At 43.4% G+C, this 18,628-nt stretch overlaps 1 protein-coding gene across 1 annotated transcript in view; it reads left to right on the forward strand.

The window, feature by feature from the left end:
* The window catches only part of Tmeff1 (transmembrane protein with EGF like and two follistatin like domains 1), an 83,382-nt gene that overhangs the window by 53,246 nt on the left and 11,508 nt on the right, over positions 1–18,628 (forward strand). The window contains exons 6-8 of the mRNA XM_038347526.1: positions 2,830–2,978; positions 4,726–4,791; positions 17,312–17,435. Of these exons, the coding sequence (XP_038203454.1) occupies positions 2,830–2,978; positions 4,726–4,791; positions 17,312–17,435 (339 nt within the window). The remainder of the gene's footprint in view (positions 1–2,829; positions 2,979–4,725; positions 4,792–17,311; positions 17,436–18,628) is intronic.

The raw sequence follows: 18,628 nt of genomic DNA on the forward strand, positions 1-18,628 counted from the left end.
TTGAGTTTGTTTTTTCTAAGGTACTTTTTTTTTTAACACTTTGTTTTTAATTGAGCTATACATTTTCCTCTTCCTCTCCCCTCTGTGCCCTCTCCCACCCCTGCACCCAATTTACTCAGGAGATCTTGTCTTTGTTGTAGAAGGAAGCGGCGGGGCTGCGTCCCGCCACCTGGCCGCCGGCTAGCTTTACACCCGAAATAATTACACGGAAACTGTATTCTTTTAAAACACTGCCTGGCCCATAGTTTCAGCCTCTTATTGGCTAATTCTCACATCTTCCTTTAACCCATATTTAGTAATCTGTGTAGCACCATGAGGTGTGGCTTACCAGGAGAGATCTTAACCTGCGTCCATCTCGGAGAGGAGAAGCATGGAGACTCACTATGGCGACTGCCTGAAGCGTCTCCCCAACTCTTCCAGAATTCTGTTCTGTCTACTCCACCTACCTAATTTTCTGTCTCTTAAAGGACCAAGGCAGTATCTTTATTAATAATGAAAGTAACACATAGACACTCCTCTATCACTTTGTCACCTTCCTAGGCGAATCTATATATTTCTCTCTTAGGGTCTCCTTTGTTGTCTGTGTTCTCTGGGGTTGTGAGCCACCATGTGGTTGCTGGGAATTGAACTCAGGACCTTTGGAAGAGCAGCCAGTGCTCTTAACCTCTGAGCCATCTCCCCAGCCCCCTCTAAAGTACTTTTATTTTCTCTTATTCTTTTATGTATTTTTCTGGGTACCGGGAATGTAGCTCTGGCATGGAGGTGGCATGTTAGCCTGGCATACATAAAGCTATCCTTGGGGTTGACTCCCAGCACTGTATGAGCTGGGGGTGGGGGCACGTGCCTGTGACGTCAGCACTTTAGAGGTAGAGGCCGGAGGATCAGGAGTTTAAGTCCATTCTCAGCTACTTTAAAAAAAAAACTCTGTCTAGAATTCTGTTTAATTCCAACACATTGCAAGTTCTATTTCGTGTTCTTCTGGCTCCAATTAATTGTTCTTTTTATTCTTGACTTTTCAAAAATCTTTTTCATTTGTAGTTTTTTGTTTTTTTTTTTTTTTTTTGCATTTTGTTTTGTTTTTGTAGTAGTCTTTTCTTTGTGACCAAAGTTTTACTATTTAGTGTGTAGATCTCCACTTTAAGATTCTGTTTGGGATTTGTTTTTTTTTTTTTTTAGGTGCTTAGATAAATTCCTATTTTTAGTTTTAGGAAGTTTAAAGCTAAATTTCTGGGTATATTGCCCTGCTTCACTTCCGCTCTGTATAGCCCTGAGTTCCCACGAGCTCTTTTGACTCCTGTCTGCGTCTTTAACCTGGCTTTCCTATGTGCCACTGCTGCGGGCTGAGCGGTTTCCGTCCTGTCCTCCAGTTCCCCTTTAGTTTGTGGTCTGTTAACTCTGGCTATTGAGTTTTGTTTTCACTAATACATGGTTTATTCATAGAAGTTGTGTTTAGCTCTTCTGAAAAGCTCTCTCTCTCTCTCTCTCTCTCTCTCTCTCTCTCTCTCTGTGTGTGTACGTGTGCATGCACGTACACACACACACATGTGCTACAGGCACATGCATGTTTGGAGGGGTGCTTTTCCTCTCACTTTGGCACTGTGGAGAATCACAAAGACCTAGGATGAAGTTGCGCTTCTCTAGAGGAGATCCTGTTTGCTTCTGCTACGTGCCCAGGGCCCAGGGCCCCATCCAGTCCTTACTCTCTTGTTTTCTCCCAGTGTGCTGTGCCATGACTCAGGGCAGCCCTGTTTGGAGAGCATTTCCTGTGGCATGTGGAAACTCATGCCAAGACTTGTAGCTTTTTGGAGATCTCTGAATTCCCTCCCTGAGGTGGGCCATTATTATGTGTTTCCCATTCATAGGGTCCCAGAGCTGATCATTGGATCTGCCCATTTGGTAAACACCTTTAAGGTGAAAACCATCTTTAGAGAGGCAGGACTTCTGTCTGTCTGTATGTCACCAGTGTTCTGAACATTTCTGGCTTTCCTGCCCACTTAGGGGTATATCCAAGAGGAAGTTTTTGGTTTTTTGTTTATTTTTTTGTTCGTTTGTTTTGAGACAAGGTTTCTCTGTATAGCTCTGACTGTCCTGGAACTTGCTCTGTGGATCAGGCTGGGCTCAAACTCACAGAGATCTGTGTCCAGAGTACTGGTATTAAAGGCGTGCACTACCACTGCGAGGCCCAAGAGGAAGTTCTAAAGTGCTTTATCCCGTGTTTGTTTTCTGTAGGAGGGCAGTGAAGATTGCTGGACCAGAGTGTTGCTGGTGACCCTGTATTATTCCCACTGTTGGCTTCTTTGTTTTGGGGGGAGTTCCTTGGCCCGATGCTCCTGTGCTGTGGGATCTGGGTACAGTAAACGCTCAGTTGCCTGGGTAAATGTGTTGCTAGGAAGCACTTTTTGCATAGTTCATGTCTGTTACATTTTTAATTGTCCCAACTGTTGGTGTAGTCCTAATATTATCTGTTATACAGGTGGGTAAAATCAGACTTTGAGATGATGCTGATACAACCTGTGCCCTTTGGTTTAGAACACTCTCCTGCACTCTTTCCGTGGTGCCGTCTTCCTATTTTTTTTTTTTTTAACGTTGTTGACATTTGATCTAAAAATGAAAATTCTAGAAGACTCCTGACTGGGGTAACATAACTATCTCCAGATCCATGCCTGAGAGACATTTTTAGTCGGGCATCCAGGTCACTGACGAATTTTCCATGACATCAGCATCGTTCTGCCTTGTGTTGCGGGAGGTGATGAGGAAGACGGGAATTGCTTTTTGCTGTTTGCCGTACTTTCTTTGTCCAATGCCGGTGATTGTTGTCTTTCTCAACAGGTGTGTATGTAACATAGACTGCAGTGGGTACAGTTTTAACCCCGTGTGTGCTTCTGATGGGAGTTCCTATAATAATCCCTGTTTCGTTCGAGAAGCATCTTGTATAAAGCAAGAACAGATCGACATAAGGCATCTTGGCCACTGCACAGGTAAAATCCCTTCTGCCCTCCAGGAACCTGTTCTTGAATGTCACAAGTTGGTACTTTTGCTTGGTAGTGTCTCAACCTCATGAAACGAGTAATTCTTCAGACTTGGTCTTTTCATTACTGTGTATTTTAAAGCTTTACTTGCTATAGTGTAGATACTCACTTGTTTTTATCCTCTCCAGACATAAACTGTGTGTCTTGGTTGGTTACTAAGCGTACCCTTGCCTTATGTGAGTGTATCTGAATTAGTTGAGATGTATTTATAGTTATAAGGTGATCTCAAACTCAATTAGAACTAGAAGTTAGACTATTTTAATGGCAGTAAAACTTTACATGGGCTGTGTATAGTCTCCCTTTTCTCGTAGCATAATAATCGCCTTTATTTTCATATAGTTCCCTTTGTTTCTTTCCACACACATTATATGCAATTACAGTTTTTAGTGTAAAGTTATATAATGTGAACAATTCCACTTGCCTTATTCCTGCTTATTATGGTTTAGGAAACATGAACCATACAGGAATGGGTTTTCTTCTTCTACTGGGAATGTTAACGGAAGCAGTGATAGAGGCTTCTGTCCTCATACCCTGTGGGGCGGGGTAGTGGATCAGTTCTAGTAGGGCCTGCAGGCCAGGCCCATGCTCTTGGAGGGTGATAGCCCCTTCTGCTTTGCTCTGTTCAGTCCCCCTCACCCTCGTTCTGGGTGGGGGGACATTTACTAAAGCATGTACTCTTATCTGAGCCAATGCAGCAAGATTGTAAAGGTGAGTTTATTACATCTTAGTAATGGATTGTTTGTGAAACACTTCCCATATCTCTTGTGAGCAGCTCGCAGATCTAAGAAGGTCCTCAGAGGGTTTCCAGGTAGGGTAGCCATGGGCATGATGGAGAAAGCCATTTCCTGGCAGACAGATCCCTTAGGAAGCCATTCTTCTTGGCCTGTGTCTTGGAATACAATTTAGTTTATTTCATGCAGTACATTTAGAGCTTAGGCAGGATGCTTGACTGCTTGAATTCCTTCCTGGAATATCCGGTTTAGAGCAGTGGGCAAGCCGGAGAGCTTTAACTGAAATTTATACAACTTTGGAATCGTGGAGCCTTAACTTGTATTTTATTCTTCTCGATAATTTTCTACCCACACCTCATTTTGCCTCCCCATTGCCTCTCTCACTGGGTGTTGGAGGTGGAAGTCTGTGCTTCTCAGCAGGTGTTTATGGTCCCCTCCGGTCCTCAAAGTCCAATGCAGGTCACATGGAAAGGGTCTTAATGTTGTTTGACAATATAGCAGAGATCTCATATCGATTTTAATCTCATGTTTTCAGATAAGCGTGGTAGGAAAAGATAAATCTTGAGCTCAGTGGTTCCCTGGAGAGAGAGATTCTCCAAGGGGTGTATGTTATTTCAGATTACTCAGGAATGGCTTTTAAAGTCGGTGACATTTGAGCAGAGATCCAAATGAAAGCTATTCATCATGCAGAGATACCTGGGCTCATTTGAGATCTGAGACAGAAAAGACCATTGATGGCAGGAATGGTGGAAGCTTTTCCACAGTGTTATAGGTGTCAGAATATTATTCTGTACATGATAAATGCGGTCCTGTCAGTTAGAAGAGTAGAATGTTAGAAAAAATAACATGCATGAGCAGGGTGGGTATACAGTTAAAAAGGAGCCAGAACAGCTGGGTACTTGTGAGTCCTGTGGTGTGACTTCAGCATCATGGATTTGCTAACTTGACAACCGTTTTTCTTGCAGATACAGATGATACGAGTTTATTGGGAAAGAAAGATGATGGGCTGCAATATCGACCAGATGTGAAAGGTACTGAATTATGATTTTGTAGATTTGAATCAAATTTTGAAGTATGGCCATTAGCTGTCCCTAGTGGTTCTATTTTCATTGTGGCAGCCTTTTAGCTTAGCTCTCTGTGGCAATACACTCGATAAAATTGATTAGTAGTATTTATTGAAACAGCTAAGTTTCCTCTCAGTTTAGAGAGTGATCCCATGTATGCTTTTTATTGATTTAAAGTTTTCCTTACAATGTGGAAGTTCTCTAGAATCTACTATTAACATTTTCCCTGTGTGCCCAGGTCTTTGAACCTCATTCCTTCTATCTGGAAGTCTCTACTTCTTTGTCTGACTAACCCCTGTTCATCTTCTCCAGTCTCAGTGTGGGAGTCATTTCCTTGGAGAATCACCCCTTGCCACTAAATCTGGATTAGATGCCTTTACACCTTCCCCTGTCTGAGCACTTACACTACTTCATTATAATTTACCCCCTCCATCTATATCTCAGATCCTGAGTTCTACGTGGATTGTAAATAAGCCGTCTTTACTTTATGTTGCTAACCCTAATAGAATGTCTGGCAAATTAGAAGCTACTCCATACTCATCAAGAGAATGGGTGTGACTCAAAGAAGCCGTATGATTTATTTGCACAAAGTCTTGTTGATTAAAGATCAAAGCAGAGACTGGAATCCATGCTACTTGAGCTTTCCTGTCTTGTGGTCACACGCATTATTGTATTTGAATCTTACAAATAGTAGCACAAAGACCATACTTTCAGGGATCATTTTTATAGTTTGTTACAAGCAATAGTATGAAGAACGCTCAACCAATGGCAGATGAGAGACTTGGTGATGTTAATTGGTTAATCAAAGACGAGTTGCATCACTGGACTCCTAGGTCACCATTTGTGTGCTATTGCCCCATCATAAGTATATCTTCAACTAATTTATAATTAAAGAAGGAAAGATCATGGATTTGAGAGGGAGTGAGGAGCCTGGGAGGAGATGGAGGGGACCAAGGGATGGGTACAGCGCTTATGTATAAAATTCTAAAATATACTAACAAAATGAGTGTAAAGATGTGTGATGTTCAAGACACTTGGGGAACTGAGGGAGGGGAATCATGAGGTTAAGCCCAAATTGGCCTATGTAGCAAGTTCAAGGCTAGCCTGAGCTATGTAGTGAGTCCCTGACTCAACACACCAAGGGCTGAAGATTAGCTTAGCAGGAGCAGACTTACCTGGCAGCCTTGGACCCTGGCTGGATCCACGAACCACCATAGAGGGAAAAGATAATGTAATCTTTGTTATATGTCTAATATTCTTAAGTATCCCTGTTGCATAGAATTTCATCAAAGTTAAGTAAGACTATTCATCAATGCTTAGAACAAAATCTAACATTTTTGTAAGTGCTCAGTAAATAGCAACTAATGTAATTGAATAATATGTTACTTTCTTTTTTTGAATCGTATTAAATCTGAATTTCTTATAACCCGTGAGGCCCTGAAAAACCATTTTCTCTGCTGATACAAAGTGTTGTATTTAAAATAGGAACTGAGCTCTGCCCCCACCAGAGCTGTAGCAGGCCAGCTCTAGTTTCATTCTCTCTGCTGATCGATGCCCTAGGAAGACCATTTTTCAGTAGTTAGCAACCCAATTTGAAGACAATTTGGGGAATTGTGTATACCCCAAACACTTGTGTAATGTTCATAAAAATCACATAATAATATGACTACATATTGATAATCTTGTCTGTTCCACTTTTTAGGTACTAAAAATTTGGTACACATAAGAATTGCCATATAACGTAAACAAAATTAGAAGACATTATTTATTATAGGTTTAATTTATGTCAGTCCTTTTAGCAACATTACTTGTGGAAGGAAAGATAATTTAGTACATGGTATGTATCTTTTTTCCCCTCACAGGATATAAGTTTTAATTTTTTAAAGTCAGTGAACTTCCGAAAGCATACACACACACACACACACACACACACACACAAAAAAAAAAAAAAAAAGAAAAAAAAAAAAGAGAAAAAGCAAAAAGGAGAGAGCCAACATTTTTATCTTAAGGGTTGAAAGCAGAAAATGACTCAACGGTAAAATGACTCTCCTCCTTTCTTCTTCAAAGTGCGCTCAGTGCTGTGAAAGGCATAGCGTGTATCTCTAGAGTGTGAGCCGTAGTGTGACGTGTGCTTAGCCCGTATCCGACAGTGTAGGCATCACATATCGTCATGATTTACTAGACGTGGAAAGTGTTAGTGGTCTTTAGAAAAGGTGGGGGACCATGAAGATGAGAGGAAAGTCCTGGAGAAGAAAGAATTTGAACCCGCAGTGAGAGGGTGTTTAGGGAAGCTAAAAGATTATCAGAAGAGATGTGGACTCTCAAATGTTGTGGCAGGATGTATTGGGGAGTGCTGAGGGATTTAGAGGAAGGAGGGGGAGGTGGTGGGAAAAGTAGCTTGGGGTTAGATTTGTCCTGTTGGAGAACTGAGACTTCATTTTGAACCTTAGGGATGTGGAAGTTTGAATAATCGCTCCCATAGGCACATATATTTAGAAGCTTAGTCATCAGGGAGTGGCACTATTTGAGAAGGATTAGGAAGTGTGACCTTGTTGGAAGAGATGTGGCCTCGTTGGAGGAAGTGTGTCATTATAAGTGGGCTTTGAGGAAAAAAAACCCCAAGCCAGACCCAGTGGCTCTCTCTTCCAGCTGCCTTTGGGTCCAGATGAAAAATTCTTGGCTGCTTTCCCAGCATTATGTCTGCCTGCAAGCTGTCAGGCTCTTTGCCATGATGAAAATGTTCTAAAACTCAAACTGTAAGCCAACCCCAATTAAATGCTGTCTTATATAAGAGTTGTTGTGGTCATGGCATCTCTTCATAGCAGTAAAACTAAGACAGGGATCATTAGCATGATATTAATGAAAGACAAGGCTCCAATGTTAACCACTCGAATGAGTGATACCCGCGGAAGCATCATGCTTATTGTATACACAGGCAAGGGCAGAGAGGTGAATTTGGCACACTCAAAGGGACAGACCTCTGCTTAGATGTGGGGCAGTGAGAGTTAAAAATACCGAGACTTAAGAACAAAGACTTAGACGATTGGTTCTTTTTATACAAATGATACGCTGGGAGGAAGAATGGAGGTGTTTGAAGTCCGGTGAAGAAGGAGTTGGTGAAGGTGATCAGCTGCATTTTGAAATTTGATTGATGTAGAATTCATCCAGGAGACCCTTCAGCATAAATCTAGAAACAAACCTCTGGTTAAGAGTTGATAACTGGACAGAATGGCAGTAGTTTAAGATAGTACAGAAAGACATTCCAGGATGAGGACTCAACCACCTCAAATTGAAGACAGTAAGGTCATTGGACCATAGTTTCTATGGAATTAAGATGGAAGCCAGGCTTTGAGAGTTTAGTACTCAGACAGTAAGGAAATATGTTAAAAGGTAGCTCTGTTGGTTTTTGTTTTCTGTTCTTACGGCATTGATAGGAGTCTTTGGTGAATATTCGTGTCTGCAGTCCACAGCCAAGACTGTGTAGGTAGGAGGTACTTCTACAGAGTGCTATAGAAAGCAGGAACTCTGCCCAAGCAGGAGCATAGAACTTAGAGGGAAATGCCAGTGGAAAGTGTGCTTTGGTTTTGGAGAAGGACAACTCAGTGAATTTAATTGGGTTGCTTACAGTAGCATTAGAGGATCTTGAAATCATAAAGGTCTGATGATTAAGTGTTACAGGCTTTCTCTTTAGGCCTCCAACCAGCTCCCAAATAAAGACACAGAGACAATATTAGTTATGAATGTTTGACCTTATCTTATAACTTAATTTTACATATTTTTCTTCATCTATGTTTTGCCTCAAGGCTTTTAAAGGCTTTTAATCCCCCCCCCCCCATATGTCCTACTTTTCCTGCTTCTTCCATTTCTGGCTGACTGGCTGGCTTGCTGGCTGGCTGACCCTGGGCATCTCTGTCTCTTCCACCTACTTAGTCTCTCCACCTGCCAGCCCTGCCTATCCCTCCTCTGCCTAGCTATTGGCCATTCAGCTTTTCATTAGACCAATCAGGTGCCTCAGGCAGGCAAGGTGAAACAGCAGCACATCTTTACATAGTTAAACAATTGTAACATAAACAAATGTAACACATCTTTACACTGTTAAAGTAATATTCCACAACAGTTGAGTATGATACAAACTTTATTATAGAAAATTTCAAAGATAATGTCAAGAGAGTAATGTAACAAACCCAGACGTACCTAATACAAACCTTTGGGCTTTTTTCTTTGTACAAAAAAAAAAGATTTAACTTTCATTATGTGTATGCATGCTTGTGTGTGAGTATGTGCACTCGAATGCAGATGCCCACTACAACTCCACTTGTGAGCTCCCCAGTGTGGGCACCGGCAGCCAAACTCAGGTCTTCTACAAGGGAAGTATTTGTTCTTAACCACTGAGTCATCACGCCATCCCTGCTTTCAGTTTTTATTGGCATCTCGATTCTGTTTACCTTCAGTACACAGTGTCAGCATGATTCTAATTTTACAGTTTTTTTTTAAAAATATTTGTTTATTATGTTTACAATAGTCTGTCTGCATGTATGCCTGTAGTCCAGAGGAGGGCACCAGACCTCATTACAGATGGTTGTGAGCCACCATGTGGTTGCTGGGAATTGAACTCAGGACCTTTGAAAGAGCAGGCAATGCTCTTAACCGCTGAGCCATCTCTCCAGCCCTAATTTTACAGTTTTTGAGACACACTTTCAACCTGAAATGAGTATACTCCCATTGACATCACACCCTACTGTGATTGGCAGTATTTCCAGCTACCCAGGAAGTTCCTGCGCGATACAGACATTGTTATCCAAAGAAAGCTTCATGGTAGCTGAAATTGAACTGTGGCGCTTTAATTAGAAAGACACCCACTCTTCTCATCCCTTCCCTCACCTCATCTTTGAACTTGTTTTTGAGCCGTATTAGTCTTGATTGTGCCAGCCAGGAGCACTAGAGATAAATAGATGCCATTATCATGAGTCTCATTTGCCTGATGACTGTTTATGTATTTCAATCTAGCCTCTTTTGATGTGTCCTTTAAAAGACAACGAGCCAGCAGTGCAGGTGCTGGATTCCCTGAAAGGAAGCCGGAGTGTGTGTCCTGAGCAGGTGGAGAGTCTGGTTGGGGCTGTTCAAGGACTCCCAAGAAGGGGCCATTTGTCCTGGGGTTAGAGTGGAAGCCCTGCTGGGAAGCAGCTGAGGAGGGAAGGGGGCGGGCAGGAAGGGGATCTGGGAGCAGAGTGGGTATGGTACCTGAGGAAGACAGAAGGGTGTTTTCCTAAGGGAACAGTTGAGGAGGTAGGTGAGTTTGTATAATTAGAGGAGTTGCTTCCCTGGCATAGTTGGGAGGGGAGGGTCAGGGATGGGATGGAGAGCAGTGGATTTATAGCAGTGGGAGAGGTTTCAGAGAGAAGGTTAGGAGTGCATTTACAAGTAGACACTTCCTTAATTTGGAATTTGAGGAGCCTGGGATAGGAAAGTCCGCGGAAGGATATGTTAGTGTTGTAAAGGCTGGGATGTAGGGAGGCACAGTTTGGGAAGCAGCACGCGGTATTTAAAGTTTTAAACTCTGTAGAGCGAGGGAACCTGAATTACTGGTGAAGTGCTGGTGGAGGTGTAGCCGCACTAGCTTACCCTGCAGGTCCCTGCCTCAGCTGCTAAGGTCAGTTTCTCGTGCTTTGTCTGGGCTGCCCACTGTGGAGCAGGGATGACTGGTAGAACAGTCCTCTGCAGATAGGCCCAGGCCACTGGGTGCTGTTTCGTATGACATCATGACTTCGAATGCGCTGTTCTTTGTGTGTGAAAATACGGCTGTAGCTGGCAAGCTTGTTTCTCTGTGCGGAACGAGTCACTGGGGGGCCAGATGTACGGTGTGTACTGCACACACTTCAGGCATTGTTCAGACACCAGCAGTTGTCACTGTTGTCGTTGGAGCCTGTCACCACTTGCCTCCGGGCATTTTTCACACAGGGTCCTTCTGTGTCCGCTCCTCTGTGCCAAGGCTGCACCTCTGCTTTGCTTTCTGAAGGCACGCTTTATCGTGTCCTCAAAGCCTTTTTTATCTTCCCCTCTGTCCTAGAGAGCAGGTGCTGCGTGCACATTATGCTTTTGTCCGTCTCCTGCGCATCTCCCAGGGAACGAGCTGAAGTGTCGTAGTTTGATAGCCAAGAGCTTGTGCTGTGCGGTCAGACTTGTGAGACCTGATTTCTCTGAGCCTCGGTGATCACATCTGGGGAGACGTTGGGGTCAGTCTGAAAAATCAAGCACTGGATTCCTGGGTTCAGTTTTGATGCGTGGTTGTCATGGCAGTTTGCAGTTTCTCTGCTGGTTGCGAGTTCCCAGCCTGTGAGCTCGCCTGCTTTACTGATCCGTGTCGGGGCTCATGAGTAGCACCGGGAGCCACTTAGCAGTTTTAAAGCAAGTGTGGTACTGTGTGCGCCTGTGCCTCGGAGTTGTCACCGTGTCCCCACAGCAGCCGTGCCCTTCTCATTTTGCATATGATAAAGATGAAACTGAGTGTTTTGTTCGTGTGGAGTGGCAGAATGAAGCTGCACTAGGGCTGGTCAGAACCCTGTGCTATCCCGCTGCTCTCTGTCCTGAATCTCCCTCAGAGCCCTCGCTCTCTTCTCAGCTGTGACCCAGGGAAACTGGCTCTCCAGCCTGCTCTTTTACACACTCCATGGCTTAGTGAGACTTTGTCCTTATTTTCTCTTTATTCTGCCATTGTCTAAAGCTCCAGGAATCGACTGTGGTGCTCGGAACATGGTACTTTTTGGATAGCCATAGATCTAAGTTTTAGTTCAGTTTACTAAACTCTCTCTGCTGGGCTCCCCATCATTAGGCTCAGATTTAGAGACATTTACATGACACACTATTAAGAACATATTTAGTAAAGAGGATGGTTCTGTTCTGTTAAATGTACTGGGTATATTCTTTTTAAAAATATTTGTTCATTTTATGGTGTGAATATTTTGTCTGGACGTATGTCATGTACCTCACGGGCACAGTACCTGTGGAGTTCAGAAGAGGGCACAGAGTCCCCTGGAATTGGAGTTACAGACAGTTCTGAGCCACCATGGGAGTGCTGGGAATTAAACCTGGGTCCTCTCTAAGAACAGCAAGTGCTCCTAATCACTGAGCCGTCTCCCCAGCCCCTGAGTTCAAACAACTCTTAAAGATGGTTGTAAACTGGACATGTTCAAATAGGGATGGGACGTTTGACCTTAGAATAGATACTGGTAGGCAGTAGGCAGCGAGTGAGCTGCCACCAGGAAATGTGTCCAGAGCTAGAGATTCATCCGCACGAGAAATAGCAGTATCAGAACTTACTGGACCGTGATGTGTTTCTCTGGAAGTGTCCTCTAGAAATGGGCTCTCAGGGTTAAACTAAAGGGCTCCTGCATCCAGCCAAATGTCTTCCATGGACCCTTCAGGTCAGGGAGTCTGTGCTCAAACGGTCTGAACACCTTCAAGATAAATTTACTTACTACTTACTTGATTGAGCGTGCTTTTGTGAGTATGCATATGGGGTGTGTCCTGCTGTTTATACCTCCTGTACATCTCTGGTTTAGTTCTCTCTCTCTCTCTCTCTCTCTCTCTCTCTCTCTCTCTCTCTCTGTGTGTGTGTGTGTGTGTGTTGCTAGAGATTGAATCTAAGGCCTGTGTATGCCAAGTAAGAGCAGCGACTTAGCTTTCAGGGTCTTGCAGTGTAACCCATGCTGCCTTCACCTCACTGAGTTTACAGGCATTTATCACAACTCACTTTTATTAACTTGTAACTCAGTGGTTCTCAACCTCCCTAATGCGGTGACCCCCCCAACCATAAAATTATTTTCATTGCTACTTCTAAACTGTAAGTTTTCTACAGTTATGAATTGTAATGTAAATATTTTGGGAGATAGACGTTTGCCAAAGGGGGCTGTGACCCACTGATTGAGAACTGCTGTTCTAAGTGGTTGCTTGTCTTCTAGTACTTTTGCCCCTTGTTTGCTGCTGTCTAATTATTGAGATAACTTTATTGAAACATAATTCACCTAAAACATTAAATTTACCCCTTTAAGGCATTAAAATTAGTAATTTAATTTTCATGCTGTTATAGAATCTAACTTGACAATATTTATATTACCATCTAAGACACTGGATCTCAACCTTACTAATGCTTCAACCATTTAATACAGTAATTTTGCTACTGTTATGAATCATAACATAAATAACTGTGTTTCCCAGTGGTCTTACGTGGCCCCTGTGAAAGGGCCGTTTGACCCTTAAAGGCATCGTGACCCACGAGTTGAGAACCACTGCTCTAAGGGAAACCACACCCATTAGCAGTTGGTCACTGGGTATTCCTCCTCACTACTAACCATAGGCAACCACCCTCCAGTGAATTTTATTTTACGCAAACCCCAGCTTTCATGGAACTGCCCTCCAGTTAAGAGGCCTTGGATGTTTTTTCCTTCTGTGGGTGATAAAGAAAACTTGCCTTACATAATCTGGTTTCAGCCGGTTTCCCCAGCTTTGATTTATACCCTTCTGCAGTCCTTGCTCTAGACTCCAGTCTGGAGAGGCTGTGCACGCGGCACCTTCCCCTTGTGTCTACCTTCCCGCCATCCAGTTCTCCACACTTTGAGGCCCTGCCTTCCGTCCTGCCCAGTCAACTTGCAGGTCCTTCTCAATGGCTTTGGTTGTGAACTTCCTCTTAATTATAAGCCACCATACTGGGTGCCGCTGGTCATCTTTCCATGCTAATACTGATTCCTTAAGTTGATGATAAGCTCTTGAGGGCCAGGGCCATGTAAAGTTCCCTTTACATCATCTGGTAGCGGAGCCTGTGTACAGAATAGCATGGGAGAAGAGTGTGGTGAATACTTTGGCCTGAGTGGAGTGCTGAGTTTGGGCGCTGCCAGCCAGACTCTCAGCTTTATCAGATATGCCTTCTTTTCTACAGTGCCACTTCATGTTAGCGCAGGGCCACTTTCTCTCATGAATTCATTTAATAAATCTTTATTGGTGTCATACTTTGTCCATTAGCTTTTCTGCCTTATGCCTGGAATTTCCTGCTGTTTACAGGGCTTTCTTATGGTCTGTTAGGACACTACCTGATCTCTACACAGCCGCTCAGTGCTATTGTTATACGTGTTCCAGCATTTTACCAGGTAGTTGGGTTCACAGTCTCGCTCTGTGGTCTCACGATTATACGCTTAGATGGTGTCGCACTGTCTAATCCCACGTTCGGAAGAGTGCGCTGAAGTCAGGGAGCGTCCGCTGAAGTCGGGGAGCGTCCGCCTGCCTTGTTACTTCAACGGGACTTTTGGCTTAAAACTAAAGCAAGCAAAGTGCGATTGTTTTAGTTGAGTTGGTTTCTGTTCAACTACTTCTCATCAGAGCTGATTGCTTGAGGCATGCCTTCTGCTTTGATCACAAGTGTTTGTAAACAAGCAATCTGTTAATTAAGTTCCAGCCTGTGTTGTGAGACCCAGGGCCGGGCTGCTAAAAGCAGCCTCTTTCTGAATGGGAATTTCAAAGTGAAAACCTTTTGTTTTGTTGTTGGGATAGTTTTGTTTTGTTTTTAGATGGAAACCAAAGATGATTCAATCCATAATTTTTTTTTTCTTCTTCTGTTACTGGGATTGAACCTAGGACGTCAAGCCTGTGGGGCCAAGGCTCTGCTACTGATGCACACTCCCATCGCACAAAGCCAGATGTTCATACTACGCATGTCAACAAGTGAAAGTTATCATTCATTCCTGCGACATTTGTTAGGTGTAGACTAGCAGCTGGTAATATTTATTAAGCACTTACTGTTTGCCAAGGACTGTTTTTTAAGTTCTGTTCAAGGGGCTGGAGCGTTGGCTTGGTGGTTAGGAATACTTGTTGCTGTTGTAGAGGACCCAGGGTCTGTGGCTCACAGTCATCCAAGTATCCAGTTCCAGGGGACCCAGTGCCCTCCTCCGCCAGCGCCAGAGTACACATTTGATGCACGCGGATATATGATGTGAAAGTTGAAAGTGTGCTGTACAAATTCACCTACTATTGATACGCTAGCTCTGACCTCACTTGGCCCTCAGATCAGCCCTGTGAACACGGACACAGTCATCGTCTTCATTCCTCAGATGAGGAAGTGAAAGGCGGAACCTCTAGGTCACACAGTTAGGGAGTGCTGTCACCAGGTGCAAAGCCAAACAATCTAATGCCTGAGGTGTCCCGACACGTTGTACAGACTGCTTCTCAGGATCGGAAATCATGCAGGGACAAACAGCAGGGATATCTAGATTCCCAAGGAGCTCAGTCTTACCGACTGATTTTAAAATCCAAACAGGTATTCCACTCTGTGATGCACATATAGTGGGGAGGGGCTCAGGTGTAGCATCCTGAGGGGGGTGCTTGTTTCTGCCACCACAGAACTGTCATCTGGGAGCTGAAGGACACCCTGGGACCCCTTGTAGGTCGAAATATGTCTTGTTTTTTGTGTCTCCAAGATGTAGTATCATGTTTGGCCAATGGAAGGTGATCAGTAGAGAATTTCAGCAAATTTAGTCATTAGTTCTAGACTGTTCAGTGTGGCACTTACTAGACTTATGTGACTGCTGTTACCTGAATTGGGCTAGACAGAATTCATATCTTGGAAACAACTGTAAAGTGTCTCAATTTTCATATTGATATATCAAAATGCTAATATTTATTAAACTGTATAATTAAGATTAATTTGTTTTTTTAACTTTAGAATATGGCCAAGAGAAAATAGAAAGTTATACCTGGGTCTTTTTGTGTATCTGTTGGATAATTAAATGGTGTGACTAAGGTCACAAAGCAATAGAGATGAGTTTAAGATTGTGGATTTGTGGCTTGGATTCCAGTTCATTTTCATTTTTAGCATGAATTAAATTAATATAATGTAAAATTTTTCCCCTCCCCGAAATTTGTATGCTGAGCTTAGTTTTCCCACTCGGCACTCCCCCCACTATCTTCCTGTGTCTATACATGTATAACCCCCTCCCTCCCTCCCTTCCTCCCTCCTTCCCCTCTTCTGCCATGGGGTTCTCGGGGAGGGGGCGATTTGAAGGAGGCATCCCATTTAGACTCTTTCCACCTAATGTCTGGCTGTGGGTCTCTGCATCTCCTCCCATCTGCTGCTGGAGGAAGCTTCTCTGATGATGACTGGATAAGGCTAGAATATCATCAATAAGAGTCATTTTATTGATGCTTTCTTTTTTTTTTTTTTCTTTCAACCAGTAGTGTTTGGTTTCGCCCTAGGTCTCTGGACTATCTAGTTCCTGGCTCCTGGTTACTCTGACAGTGTCAGATACAGGTTCCCTCTCATGGAACAGGCCTAAGTAAAATCAGACATTGGTGGCTACTCCCACATGCTTCTATGCTACCATTGCACTAGCATATTTTACAGGCAGGACAGATTGTAGGTCAAAGACTTTGTGGATGCTTTGGTGTTTGCATTTCTCTTTTGGTAGAGAACTTTCCCACACCAAAAGACACTAAAACATAGGGGTGAAGGCTCCTACAGTCCCCCCTTTGATCCTACCTAATCTGTTTCCATTAGCATTCTTCAGATTTTATTGTACTTTGTGTTTTGTGGAGATAAGCCCCTTACTGTTGTGTGATGTGTCTTATAGATTGCTGGTTATTTTATTGGCGTTGTCAGTCATTATTTACCTTATGTAATTCTTTCAAACCTGCATGAAGTATAGGCTGTTATCCCGATTTTACAGTTACGAATTCTGAGGTTCGAGAGTAGAATGAGTGGTAAAGGTCACACAGCTAACACGTGTGCAGAATCTGTAAGACATTTCTCTTACCTTCTGTTATTTGAAGTGTTTTACAGTGATCACTGACTTTAAAAATACTGTATGAAAAAGCCGGCAGAGGTATCCTCCCCTCCCTTCTCCTCTCAGTTGTTCCTTCCTCTCTCCTCTGGCCTCAAAGGGATTAGGATTAATTCTGCATCAGCTTTGAGTGCTGAGATTACAGGTGTGGACTACCATGCCTGGCTAAAACTGTTCTTGTTTGAAAATACACATGCTTGATGGTTTTCATTCAAAGTAAATCTTTTGCCCTAAAATTTTAGAATCCCTTATCTTGTTTTCTGCCGGCGCCATTGTTCTCATAGGAGCCTCATAGGGTAAATGAGTAACTTCACCCATTTAAAGCCAATATTGTGTACATTGTCTCTGTCCCAGGGTAAGCTTCCTTCTAGACCTGGCACTTACAGTTTAGCAAAGATGTTTATCTTTTTCAGATTGTTTTTTAATATAGCAGTAGTTCATAGTGATCGTGCTCCGCAATTGTTTTTGTGTGCCTCCGATCTAAGTCGTCTGCTTGCTTGCTGTGTTTGTACATAGTGGGTGTTGCAAGGGACTTTAGATCTCACTTATCCTAGCCCAGGCTGGTGATTGGCAGGGTGAATTCATTTGTTTCTGAGCCTTTGGAAAGGTCTGTATTTTTCATTTTTCTTCTTAGTATTCAGTGACTCATTTTGTGTTCTCTTAAGATGCTGGTGATCAAAGGGAAGATGTTTATATTGGAAGCCACATGCCTTGTCCTGAAAATCTCAATGGGTACTGCATCCACGGGAAGTGTGAATTCATCTATTCTACTCAGAAGGCTTCTTGTAGGTAAGTTGGCCACTCGTGATCAGGAACGAGAGTTCCCGCTTCCCACCGTCAGCTGCTGCTGCTTCATGTAGACTAAGTCACACTAAAGAAGCAGTATTATCTGCAATAGATGAGTTTAAAATAATCCAACCAATCATTCATATATCATGAAAACCCTGGCAAGAAATATGCAAAGATAAGGAACAGGCTGTATTAGGCTTTGGAGGGTGTGAGCTTTCACGTCTTTCTGATGGCTTTTTAATATTAATATGCCTCATCCCAACACGATTTTGATCTTTCAGCAATCTGTTAGCAAGGTGGTTGAACGACTGAAGAATATATTCCAAATGGAGAAGGAATAACTCAAATAAGACATGCACTAAAATAGATTCCTAAAAATAAAGGAGTGGGCTGGAGAGCCAGGTGTGAGTGTGAGCAGGAAGTGGAAAGAGAGTAAGTGTTCGGCTCCTGCATCCCAGCGATGTGACCTCACCTGTTCGAGGTCAACCGCAATTTGGAAACAGAGCTGAGAAGAACCTAGACCTCAGACTCCCTGACATGCGGCCTAAGGGCTTCAGTGCTGCTTGCTGTTCTCTACGTGTGTTGCTGTTGCTGTCAGTAATTGTGTGCTGTCTGGATCGCCGGGCCAGGTTTCCATAGACAAGGGGGTGGGGCATTGCTGTCTTGTCTATTCCGTATGCTCTTAGGAGTTTCTGTGTCTCTCAGACAAAGCATCAAAACGTGGCGGGGGGGGGGGGGAAAGGGGGGTTGTTACATTTTACTTTTTCTTATCCTGCAAGCTAGTGACTCTTTGCTTTCCTGGATGTAATAGGAAGCTGTTGGTCCTGAGGCCCCCTGGGTCCCCTCTTCTTTAGCTCCCTTCTGCTTTCCTCCTGCATAAAGATGAAAGGCAGAGCAAGTGCTTTCGCTGTCCACGGTTGAACAGCTCTGGGTAAACCCTTGGCCTTTTCCCAACTGACCATTCCCTTCGTCTTTGAAGGAGCTGACTTCTCTGTATGCCCCCTGCCCCAAACATTTCCAAACAACAGCTATATAAAAGAGAACGGACGACACAGTGTAAAGCACACATGAATTCTTTATGTGTGTCCCACAGTGGCATAGAAATCGTCAGAGAAGCTCAGGTCCTGATGGCTCAAGATGGGGCATCTTTTAAGGTTTCTTCAGAAAATGTGTAGTAATCAAAACACATTAAT

This window comes from Arvicola amphibius, chromosome 11, assembly GCF_903992535.2.
Source record: "Arvicola amphibius chromosome 11, mArvAmp1.2, whole genome shotgun sequence".
Classification (NCBI taxonomy): domain Eukaryota; kingdom Metazoa; phylum Chordata; class Mammalia; order Rodentia; family Cricetidae; genus Arvicola; species Arvicola amphibius.